General features: G+C 36.9%; 1 protein-coding gene across 2 annotated transcripts; it reads left to right on the top strand.

Annotated features, from left to right (window-relative positions):
- The first annotated feature begins 1,156 nt into the window (after positions 1-1,156).
- Positions 1,157-11,192, top strand: LOC135073936 (alanine--glyoxylate aminotransferase 2-like). Of its 2 annotated transcripts, none has more exons than XM_063968190.1 (10): positions 1,157-1,276; positions 1,366-1,432; positions 2,032-2,150; positions 2,464-2,698; positions 3,444-3,537; positions 3,877-4,091; positions 5,537-5,756; positions 9,395-9,639; positions 10,071-10,245; positions 10,644-11,192. In XM_063968190.1, the coding sequence occupies exons 2-10, from the start codon at positions 1,371-1,373 to the stop codon at positions 10,725-10,727; spliced, it is 1,449 nt and encodes a 482-aa protein (XP_063824260.1). In that variant the 5' UTR covers positions 1,157-1,276; positions 1,366-1,370; the 3' UTR covers positions 10,728-11,192. The 2 variants fall into 2 exon arrangements, with proteins under 2 accessions (XP_063824260.1, XP_063824259.1); XM_063968189.1 differs by having other exon boundaries at positions 1,351-1,432.
- Positions 11,193-13,026: the final 1,834 nt, after the last annotated feature.

The raw sequence follows: 13,026 nt of genomic DNA, 5'->3' as shown, positions 1-13,026 counted from the left end.
TATGAGTCTTTATGATCTTATTTTCCTAGGTAATGTGCGAAGTTACGAACAATGATAACTTATGAACGTCATAAGAAGGGTCGAGGAAAATTGGCGTAATTGTATTGCCTTAATCTAGCAGTTAATTATTATGTTTATTACAGGCTAAACGGTACCAGGATAATTTGTAAACCGTTTTTAGTAAATGTGTGACATTAAGGCTTAATTATTAATAATTTGCTAATTATTTTACATTTATTATAATTAATCATCAATCTCTCTCAATCATCAATGCAATTTATAAATGTTGTGCTTGGTAATTACAGAAGTAATTACAAATAATTACTACAGTACCTAATCGAAAAAATAGCAACGTCAAATTAAAACACCATTCAATTTTAGTTTTAATCAAGATATTTTTTTAAATATTTTTTATACATGATTAGGTAAATGTACTAAGAAATTGTATTAACTCTATTACAACTAGCTTTTGCCCGCGGCTTCACCTGCGTGAAATTTCGTTTGTCACAGATCGTCATAAATTATAGCCTATATGTTATTCTGGGTTATAAACAATAATACTGTAAAGTTTCTTCAAAATCCGTTCAGTAGTTTTAGCGTGAAAGAGTAACAAACATCCAGACTTCCAAACTTTCGCATTTATAAATATTAGTATTAGTATAGTAAGATAGTAGGATTATGTTATTCTGAGTTATAAAGATAATACTGTAAAGTTTCATCAAAATCCGTTCAGTAGTTTTTGCGTGAAAAAGTAACAAACATGTTAACATTCAGACATCCATACAAACATTCGCATTTATAATATTAGTAAGACAATGTTGCATGCGGATGAACGGATTTGGATGCAATTTGACGTTCTATACTTAAAGTGCACCGCTTAGAAAAGGTAAACCAAATTCTAGTTATTGACAATCATGGACATTCCCGTTGATGTCTTCCGATTTGATCCAGAAGACATTCGCGCGAAAAGCTTGTCTTTAAATCTTGATGACTTCCACTTAACGCCCATGCGTTCGCGCCATGGCATCGAGCCCCGCGTCGCGTGGCCGGCGGGTTAACACGATGTCGGCTATCAGTGATAACGTTAGCCCCTGTTTTGTTGCCATTGGTCGCGCGGAGGGCGTGCGCGCCTCTCCCGCTATATAATACGCGTATACGTACTACTTTCAGCATTCAATGCTCGCAGTTCACGCGTGACGCGTCACTCGCGTTTACGACTTAGATTAGACCAACAACTGATAGATTATAGACGCAACGCGGTCGGTGCATTCGACAGGTAATTTTTATTGAAAAAATATTTTATAATTTTTTGATGAATTCGAATGTGTAATTTAATTATTTTATTTTCAGATTAAATTTTCACAGATACAATGGCGTACCTACAATCGATGCCCAAGGCTGAAACAATCAAGCTCCGCGAAAAACACATTGGGTATGTATGATTTTGATTGAACATAATAATTTGCTCTCAATTACTTGTATGTAAAAGTGCCAACATCAATCTAGTGCCAAATTGATGTCATAAAATATACTCATATACATAATTATTATATCACATCGTTTCACATTTGGCAGCTGTTGTAATTTCATATATGTACAGGGTGTTAGGTAAATGGGTATATGAGCCGACACTAGCCCATGTTAACATGTGCATATAAATCGTATGGTAAAGTCAGAAAATTGATATCATAATTTAAATTATTTTAATTTTCATACAAATCAGATTTTATACATTTTATTTTGTATGAATATTTAAAAAAATAAAATTATGATATCAAGTTTCTGACTTCACCATACCATTTATATGCATATGTTAACATGGGCTAGTGTCGGCTCATATACCCATTTACCTAACACCCTGTATAGCATGATTCTTTTTAGACATAATTTTATTGACAATTCATAAAGTTATAACATATCGTTATTCCGTTTCACATTTGGCAGATATTGTTATTTCATATACAGCATGATTCTTTTTTGGTCAGTTGTTTTTTCTGCTTATTTCTATAACGTGTTTTTTTTTTATTGCAGGGCTGCGTGTCAATTATTCTTCCGTTCATCACCATTAAAAATTGTCCGCGGTATCGCGCAATTCATGTATGATGAAACGGGCGAAAGATATCTCGATTGCATCAACAACGTTGCTCACGGTAAGAAAGTTATCTTTTGCAACATCATCAGCACACGTCAGTCCATTATGTCTAAGTATGATTTCCTGTGATTAAAAAGACATTAACAGATGACATTACATTAATTTATTTTGACAAAATGGCATTAAATTAAGATATTATTAATTGATAAAGAAACCTTACCTTTAATTAATAATGAATAACCTGGGATAAAGATTGGTCCCTATTACTCGCAGGTCCATTAAAAATAGAAAAACCTTAATTGACTCGATTCTTATAACATATTTTGATTTTATGTAAAACTAGATATTAAAATTAATTCTCCTTTCTACAGTTGGGCATTGCCACCCTCACGTGGTCGAGGCAGGTCGTAATCAAATGTCTCTGATATCAACCAATAACAGATATCTCCACGATGAGCTAGTGATCCTAGCAGAGAGACTGGTTAAGACCCTGCCCGAGCCTCTCTCTGTCTGCTTCCTCGTCAACTCCGGATCTGAGGCCAATGACCTCGCTCTAAGGCTGGCCAGGATCCACACAAAGAATAAGGACGTCATCACACTCGACCAGTAAGTTTATCTACATTTTACGAATTGGCCAAAACACAAAAGGGGGTTTTTGTTCAGTACAGTGTGGAAGGGAGCTGTGAATGAAATTCTTTGGCAGTTGATTTTGTTTTCGTATAAACGTGGCAATTTTCTGAAATGAATGTAGATAAACCCGTGAAAGCCATGTTTGATAGTTTGCCGAATAGATAAAATCAAAGCTCGTTAATGGCTTTTGTTATCTTTCCTGATAACCATGTCGCAGTTAGTATGAAAATCGTCGATTACATAAAGCTTTTAGGCAGATATTTTATACGTGAAATATAATAATTGATTCTGGAGATAATATGATCAGAAAGTAATTTGTTCAAGAATTGTATAATTCCTATAGGGTGTGCAAAATATATTTGAAATACTTTTTGCATTGTCTCGATTGTACTATTTGTGACAGTAAACTTATTTGATCTTTTTGAAGATATTCAGCATTAGGATTGAGAATTTTTAATATGAACAAATCACAGTTCGTATACAGTATCTGTCTAAAAGCTTTCATAATTTTATGTATTTCAAACAGTTTTTATGCCAAAAATATCCGTGATTATGTCGCGTATGTGCAAAGGCACTGATTTTCTTTATTTGTCCAAATATTTCGAATTATTCCCAAAACTTCGAAATGCCCAAGAATGAATGAATGAGTGAGTGAATGCCAGATTTTGTTACTTCGCTCGTCGAAGTGTTTTAGGGTGCTACTAGCCCCTGTTTGTTACAGCGCGTATCATGGCCACCTTACCTCTATGATCGATGTCTCCCCGTACAAACTGAACCTACCAGGAGGGCCAGACAAGCCAGAGTGGGTTCACGTGGTAAGTTAGTCATATATTCGGACCCACATAGGGTCACAATTGGCCGTAGTTTTGTTTGGGGGTTCTAAATTAGGAAAAACTTAACATTACAATACCTACTCGTAACTTAGTCATACAAAAATAATAAGTTGCATAAGCTATTTATAGTATGTTTAATAAACATTGTATTCAAAACCGATTAGTGATCGTTGAACTGGTCACATTCAATTTATCATTAAAATAAAGTTAGCGAAACAATATTTGTTGAAAAGATAATTTGTGGTTTGGAAAAAGATTAACAAAACGATCTATTACTTAGTTTTAAAATATTATGTGTTATAGAAAATTTTAACCCCACAGGCGCCCGTCCCTGATATCTACAGAGGGAAATACACGTACCCTAAGGACTCGATTTCTGAAGAGGAACTTGGGTTGATGTTTGCCGATGAGGTCGGCTCATTGTGCAAAGAAGCCAAGGAGAAGCATGGCGGTGTATGTGCATTTATAGCGGAGAGCCTGCAAAGTTGCGGCGGGCAGATCATACCGCCTGATGGCTACTTAAAGAGAGTATTTGAGTAAGTTCGCCATTCTTTATCCACTATCTTAGTATAAAAAGTAGTAAATAATATATTTTGCCGAAGTCCTATAGTAATGTTTATTAGTTTAGCTGGGACATTCGGTTATCATCCTATTTATAGAAGGCCCCTAGGCTATATTAGTTTTTTCGTTCGTAGTATAACGCTGGCGTATGGAAGTGTTAGATGACGTAAGTGTGTCGACAATTTCGATTTTATGTGCTTGCTCTTGATAAAAATCTCTTTAATAGGATGCACGTGTGATTTATGTTACAACAAGCCCATTGGATGGCACAGATGTTATAAAGCATATTTTAAGATCATTAAATCAATCATTATCGACCTAATCATTAGATACTAGCGTGAACTTCAAGAAAATGTAAAGAAGACAGAACTCTAAATATACTCGTAATATTGTTATCAATATGTTTTGCATTACATTAAACATACATTTTAATGTGCGCCAATAAATCTTGATTAGCCATAAGTTGCATTCACGGTCACGGTTGCAACGATGTAGTCAATTAGTTTTGTTAGAACGCAATATTATTGCACGTGATCATTGTAGTTACACATTGTATACGAACAAGTTAGATAACCGAGATGTCAAACAGTTCGGGTTACGATTACAAAATACTGGATATAACTGGAAAATATAATCTTAACTTATCTTTAAACATATTTGAATAAGCTTCAGTTCCTTTGTAATTTGAAACGATATTATATTTTACATTGTTTCAATCTATTACGCTATCTTTGTTTTGCTCATTTTAATTGGGCGTAGTTAATAGATCGCTAATTAATTTATCGGAATATGGTTTCTTAATTAGTTCACTGATTAGCATAGACTCTAGACCTATCTTAGGACTGCACTGTCTGTTCCTCATTACTGACTAGCTTTCCACCCGCGGCTTCGCCCGCGTGGAATTTTGTCTATCACAGAAAAACTTTATCGCGCGCGTCCCTGTTTCAAAAACCGGGATAAAAACTATCCTATGTCCTTTCCCGGGACTCAAACTATCTCTATGCTAAATTTCATCAAAATCGGTTCAGTGGTTTAGGCGTGAAAGCAAGACAGACAGACAGAGATACTTTCGCATTTATAATATTAGTATAGATTAGGAAGGTAATAGGCACAACATTTATTTACCTACAAAGCTGAATAATAAAAATAGTTTTCATATCGCTAACACAAGAAAATGATTCTAGTCTCCCTTACAAACTTTTATCCCCTAAAAAATCACCCGCTATAAGAATATTTTTTCCGGTTTAGTCGTAAAAACGTAACACACAGGCAGTTCTTTTCGGATTTAAAATATTAGTAGTATCGATTCTTGAAGAAGTCAACACTATGTAACAGAGCAAAACATCGATTAATCAAAATAACCACCCTAAAACTATTTGACTAACTTACAAATTCTAATAAATAATTCCATTTGTTCCAGGTACGTCCGCGAAGCCGACGGAGTGTGCATAGCTGATGAAGTCCAAGTGGGCTTCGGCCGCGTGGGCTCCCACATGTGGGCTTTCGAAACGCAAGACGTGGTGCCTGACATAGTCACCATGGGCAAACCCATGGGCAACGGCCACCCGGTAGCAGCCGTTATCACCACCCCAGAAATAGCTAAGAGCTTCGCTGATACTGGCGTGGAGTACTTTAATACTGTGAGTTGATAAAGTATTGAATAATTTGTTATGTCTGGAAAATAGGTTCAAGTGATACGGAGGCCTAATTCTGATTATTTTTTGTAAACACATTAAAGTAAGGATAGGCAAGAACTAGGCACTTAGTACTGAGATAGTTTTTGAAAAAGGTTAACCTTTCGGTACGCTCTTTTAGATGCCAAAACTCCAGGTTTGATTCTTATGATTTAGGTTTTCCAATCAAATGTTATAGAGTTGTATTTTGACATGAAACATCGAAGTAGATTTTCCGGTTAGGTACTTATTTAATTAACACCAATATTCTCACTCGCACAAACGTGATGTCATAAATGTGTTAGCAACATCAGATTGCGATAAATGCCTAATTAAACTTAAACAAACTTTGTTTACCTCCTTTAAAAAGATTGTTTATTGTTCTTGAGAGAAAATATTCCTATTGATATCTATTTAGATAACAGTATCCGATCACAAATATAAACATACGCAAGGGTTAATTATGATACGTATGTCAACCTGATTGTACACTCGCGAGCAAAACTATGGAATCACTTACATGAAGTTTTTTCCACGCGATCTTGTGTATTAACGAATTTGTTAGTAACAAAAAAAGTGGCACCATTTTAAAGATTAAACTTTTACCTTTAAATTGATACCAAATTCATTTAAATCACACCAGTATTTAAAAAGATATCGCGGCTGATGTGAAGAAGTAAGGAAAAAGACATGTATCAACTGTTTGATACGTCGCGAGTTGCAGCCCATTTACCCCCTATAAAAGCACGTGTTTTCGGATTTTTGCTTTCACACGTTGATCCATACACATCTCAGCTTCTTTTGACACTTTACCTGGGATTCTACACCTTCAGAAGCAGCACAAATCCTTGCACTATTGCAAGCAGGGCTCAGCCAGCGGGCTGTCGCATGTCAGCTGCACATAAGCCAGTCCTGGGTTTCGAAAGTTTTAAGACGCTTTCGGGAGACTAGTGGCTTTATCCCGAGACCAAGTTCTGAACAGCGCCAGTGCACATCGCAGAAGGATGACCGTTTTTTCATGTCAACCTCTCTATGAAATCGTCATTTGACTGGTATCGACGTCCAGCAAGAGCTCAGAAATGTACGTAGGATAGCTGTTAGCGTGTGGACAGTTCGTCTAAGATATAAGCAATAGAATTTGTCTCCAAAAAGGCCTGCCACAGGCTCGAAACTGACGGCAGGTCACCGATAAGCACGCTTTCAATTTGCTCGTACACATCTCGATGGGAAGTCGAGCAAGCCACCCCCATAAGCCACTGTTTCAGCGAACCAGCACTGCACAAATCGCTCCCCAGGCTGCCTATAGACCCGACCTCTTCAACTGCTGCACTGCAAACACAGTCTGCATTCATCGGAGAACAAAACTCGCCTCCATTACTCGCCTACCCATCAAAATAAGTTCGAGTTAATTGAAAGCGTGCTTGTCGGTGACCTACCGTCAGTTTCGAGCCTGTGGCAGGCCTTTTTGGAGACAAATTCTATTGCTTATATCTTAGACGATCTGTCCACACGCTAACAGCTATCCTACGTACATTTCTGAGCTCTTGCTGGACGTCGATACCAGTCAAATGACGATTTCATAGAGAGGTTGACATGAAAAAACGGTCATCCCTCTGCGATATGCACCGGCGCTGTTCAGAACTTGGTCTCGGGATAAAGCCACCAGTCTCCCGAAAGCGTCTTAAAACTTTCGAAACCCAGGACTGGCTTATTTGGAGCTGACGTGCGACAGCCCGCTGGCTGAGCCCTTCTTGCAATAGTGCAACGATTTGTGCTGCTTCTGTAGGTGTAGAATCCCAGGTAAAGTGTCAAAAAAAGCGGAGATGTGTATGGATCAACGTGTGAAAGCAAAAATCCGAAAACACGTGTTTTTATAGAGGGTAAATGGGCCGCAACTCGCGACGTATCAAACAGTTGATACATGTCTTTTTCCTTACTTCTTCACATCAGCCGGGATATATTTTTAAATACCGGTGTGATTTAAATGAATTTGGTATCAATTAAAAGGTAAAAGTTTAATCTTTAAAATGGTGCCACTTTTTTTGTTACTAACAAATTCGTTAGTACACAAGATCGCGTGGAAACAACTTCATGTAAGTGATTCCATAGTTTTGCTCGCGAGTGTAGTTTTACCTACCTATATCAGAGTCCATAGCAACCTGTTGAAGAAAAGTTGATAAATAGCCAGTAGGTGTTGTTGTCACCTGTACCTATCAGCCTATCTTAGAATTTAATACACTCAACATCAAATAAATCGCACCTTCCGCGACGCGAACTTTAAAGATTTTCTTCTGAAACAATCATGGGCACCAACAATATTGGTGTTATTTGAAAGCCCAATAAATAAACTTAAAGAAAAACACATTTAATTTTTTTTATAAACAATTAACAGGTACCATAAAATTAAATGTGACTTGAAAAAAGGCCTCATTTGGGGCTCACCTCTGGGATCAATCAGACCAATTTTTGTGGTTATAAAACTAAATAATGATCTTACGTGTCCTTTTTAACAGATGGATAGCGATTAATCCCAATATAACAGTTTTATAGCCATAAAAGTTGGCTTAAGCGTAACTACCTATTTTTTGAAGAAGTGACTCTGGATCTTTCTAAAACACATTTTTGGGGTAAAAACCTTTCCTTTAATGAAATAAAGTTTAGAACTAGGCTTTCAAATGGAACCAATATTGGTGGGAAGTGGGGATGCATACGTTTGAGAAGTGCTTGTTGCGGGAGGTGCGATTTATTTGATGCCAAGTGTATTTGATTTGTTTTGTATTTGACATATTTGGCTTCAAATAAAAGGTCTAATAAAAATAAACCGGTCGGCTTAATTTTTTGGTATTGGGTATTCAATTATTATAAGCTTTCACCCAAATGATAACTCGTAATTTTACTCGAATCTAAAGATTGGGTACAATATTTTTTCCAAATTAGCTTGTAGGTAGATAAGATTTTTAACTATACAAAAGTGACTACAAGAAAGTTAAATCTTAGATGAAATTAATAACACTAATTCTTCTATAACTTCCTTCGACCACAGAATAATAATAAGTACTACGTACAGAAGTTTTACTTCGCGAAGGTATTTAAAAAAATGTATGCTCAATGTCAATAACAATATGGTGTAATTTAGCCTGTCTCAAGAGTCAAGCACCATTTTGTTGACAAACGTCAGTGATCGGCACTGCGCCGAAGCTATAGGGCTAACTTCGGTAAAATGATGTGACGTGAGGTGCCAAACTGCGGAAAATGGCGGAGGAAATATATGATTTAGCATGAATTATCATGAATAATATTAACTACTTATTTACCTCTCAGTGTCTTGAGGCAACTTAAAAAGGTACATTCTGTGTTTTTATTATTATTTAGGCAGTTAAATACTGCACAGTATTTAGTACACCATTTTCTTTATTTTCTTCCATCATACACAAGAATACGCGTGCGTGAGTCAATGTTCGCTCGTATGTGAGGCTTTGTCGAATAGTATCCTGTAGGTGGGCCATCGTGCGTGTTTTGTTTTCGATGTAAACTCGCGGAGATGAACAGGCCTGCTTCGACTTATAAAATATACTCCAACTAATAATATTTTTTTTCATTTACAGTATGGCGGCAACCCAGTATCCTGTGCGATCGCGAACGCTGTTCTCGACGTGATCGAAGAAGAACGTCTAATGGAACGCGCCGCTCGCGTCGGCAACCATCTCCTGTCCCGCTGCGAAGACCTCAAGCACAGGCATAGCTTAGTCGGCGATGTACGAGGCAAAGGATTGTTCGTCGGAGTCGAACTGGTCACCGACAGGGAAGCGAGGACCCCAGCCACAGCTGAAGCTAAACACATTGTTAACCGGTAAGTCGCTTGAAGCAATTGATGATCAGTACTGAAACTTTAAGTCGCTTAAAGCACTTGATTAATAACATCTACGTTTTCTATTTTCGAAACCAGCGGTGACAGTCAATGAACTTTACTTGTGCAGTTAAAAATAGTTTGTACCAAACATTTACACGCGTATACTCTCGTACACAAATAGAAATAAAAATATCTTAGTTAGTTTCTCTGAATACCTGTATTATCATGACATTTAGTTCTGCAAATACAATTTGATTTGATTCGATCTGATTTATTGAATATATCCTACTAATTAGGTATATCGATAATCCCAATTTCTCTTTTTGGGTACAGAACGTTAAAAAGATTTCACAATCGTCTTCACTTTAGACCAATAGGGCTGTACAATATAATAAATTATCGATATCTAAACTCATAATGTATTTTCCCAGGATGCGCGACGAAAAGATCCTGATAAGCCGCGACGGCCCCGACAGCAATGTGTTAAAGTTCAAACCGCCTATGGTGTTCACGACGCAAGACGCAGACCGATTGGTGGATACCCTGGATAGAGTACTGGGAGAGCTGGATGGAAACAGGATAGCTGTGCCCAAACTTACATTGGAGGTAAGCATTTACTGTAACTCATCATTATTATAGTCATCATTTAGTATTCATTGCAGGAGCCATTCAGTCGCGAATTTGAGTGCTAAGATAGAGGTTGCGGGTTCGAACCCTGCACAATCTATTTTGTGTATTAATATTCATATTAATCTCTTCTCATAAAATCATTGCAAATCATCTTAAAATTACCTAAGCAGATATAATAGCTACCTATTCATAATAAATTGTATGTGTAATTTCACTGATTTCAGTCTATATAATATTCTAAATCAGAATCGAATTGATTTAGTTTGCATTTACTTATTCCCAATTCCAAAGCCAACCATAGAACAAAGACATGGCACCATCTTACCGTAAGGTTACTTTATCCCAAATACTTACCAATTAATAATTTCTTCCAGGTCCGTGTCACCCCTATCACCGACGAAGCAGCAAGCTCAGATAGCCTCAGGAATACCATTCAGCAAACCGTCAAAGCCACGTGACGGAGTTTTAATGAAGGCAATTCAGGTTTTTGTTCCTAAGTAATATTAGCTAATGTAAAATATTTACTAGTAGTTGTAAGGCCCGAACTCACCAAAGGTTAAATTTAACGGTTATTTATCCGTAAACTGCGATTAGTTAACAAGTTAAATATAAAAAAAGATTTGCGGATAAATGGATTGTTTTAATTTGGTGAATTCTGGCCTACTTATATGGCCAGTTTTTTAGCTTTATGATATTCCAAAATAGAGTAAGTTAATTAATTAAATGGCCATAACTAAACTGTATAGTATTATCGAATATTAGAAATGTAAATATGAGTAAAATGTATGTAGGATTAGAATGTAGCTAGACTTGTACAAATTATTTGTATAGTAATCATTAGAATATTATTGATAAGATAATGTAAGCTTTTGTTCCAAAGAACTACCTAAAGGAATTGAATAAAACACTATTATATCTAAAAAGCTTATTTATTTACTACACTATATTAATCACCATTGCATGCACATTAAACTAATAATAAGTTACAATAAAAAAACAAGCTCGAATAGAAATATAAAATAAAATAATTAAAACTTAGGCACGTTCAAGATTTTTTAATTGGCAAATCTGCCTGATCGTCGGTATATAGTTTTTTACATTTTTTAGGAGTCGGTGTTACTTGAGACTTTTTGATGATACGTATTATATGTTCGAATTGTCGCGATTTGTATCTTTTGGAGTCGGGACAGTGGTGGCACTGTCTGTAGCTAGCCGTGTGATCGCCGCCACAGTTGGCGCACGAGGGAGGATCGTCCTGTGGATCCCTTCTGCATTCAGCGGACCAGTGGTCTCCTGCGCACTTGACGCACTTGACCCGCCCTCCGCAGTGCCTCTGTACGTGTCCCCATCTCTGGCAGCGATGACACTGCATAGTTTTAACATCAGCAGGCTCCATCGAAACGACCTGCCCGTAAATTTTCCTTACCATTAAAATTCTCAGCCCTTCCTCAGTGTGAGGCACGATTGCCAATAAAAGATGCCTCTGTCTCCTACGAATACCCTTGAAATGCATTTTGTGAAGCCTCACCACCGGAATGCTTGCCGCTGTTAATTCTTCTTTTATTTTTGACACATCGATGTTACCCGTCAGGCCTCTGATTACTACTCTTGCCATTTTATCTGACGGATTACCAAATGTATGATAGGGAATTTGATGCTCATCAAAATATTGAGTTAATTTTAGCTGATCTTCGAAAGAAAGGCCGAGAATTTTAGTGTAGTAGGCATTCCTATCGGGATTATAAAACTGAATTCCCATTGAGAGTAATTTCCTTATGTGGGTCTGAAACTCAAATGGGGGATGTAAAAACACTGAAGGTACTCTTAGTTTCTTTCTAGGCCACGTATCCCGTGTATCTACATCTAAAACAACAGGTTTCTTGTTCTCAAGCAAACTAGCAGCCAGTTTCTCTATGAATTTAGTTCCAAAGTCAGACAAATCGCTAGATTCTCGTACCACATCTATTTGCAAAACCTCTCTTTCAATCTCTTGAACGTCCCTGAATTTTAATTTTGCATCTGTTGTTGAGATCTTGCACTTCACCATACTATTCATAAGTGAATTTACGTCTTTCGAGTAGGCTACGTCGTCGTTTTCTTGTGCAACGCCTGATGCTATTTCTGAAATTGAGGATGAAATCTGACATATCTGATCACTTTTATGTTTGTTTAAGAAAATATTACTGACCTGATTGTCTTTTTTTTTACTGGTTGAAGGCTTTTCGTTATCAGGTGGATCCTTAGGTTTATTTTTACTATTATTGGAATTATTGCTCTCACATGATAAAGTCTCTTCATCCTCATCATCTTTACCTTTTTCATTATTCGGACTTTGCGGATAACTTTTTCTTGTTGATCGTTCGCCTCTTTTATTTCTAGCCACACACTCTCTTAAATCTTCTCTCTGTTCTTCTGTCATTACGTCATACACTGCTTGTGGAACATTTAAAAAATAATCAACAATATTCCACTTTAGTCTATCAAAGTGGTCTTGATTCATGCCATTGCGTGGATCCGGGACCCTGGAGAAATCATATTCATAATATAGTGCTGAACTAGGACCTGCTCTCGATTTTTTTGATGAATGGCTGGGGCTAGCTCCTGAATTTCTTAGGGGATCGTCAGTACTTTCTCTTGAATCACCGCTTTCTGTATCTAAATCTATTATTGGATAACTGGCTTCTATTTGAACTGCACCACCACTGTAAAAAGTACTTGGGCCTGTTATAAAGTTTCTGGCCAAGTAAACAGTACCTG

Source organism: Ostrinia nubilalis, chromosome 8 (assembly GCF_963855985.1).
Source record: "Ostrinia nubilalis chromosome 8, ilOstNubi1.1, whole genome shotgun sequence".
NCBI classification, from domain to species: Eukaryota; Metazoa; Arthropoda; class Insecta; order Lepidoptera; family Crambidae; genus Ostrinia; species Ostrinia nubilalis.
Note: the sequence above shows the minus strand (reverse complement) of the source record. Positions and strands in the feature narration are given on the sequence as shown.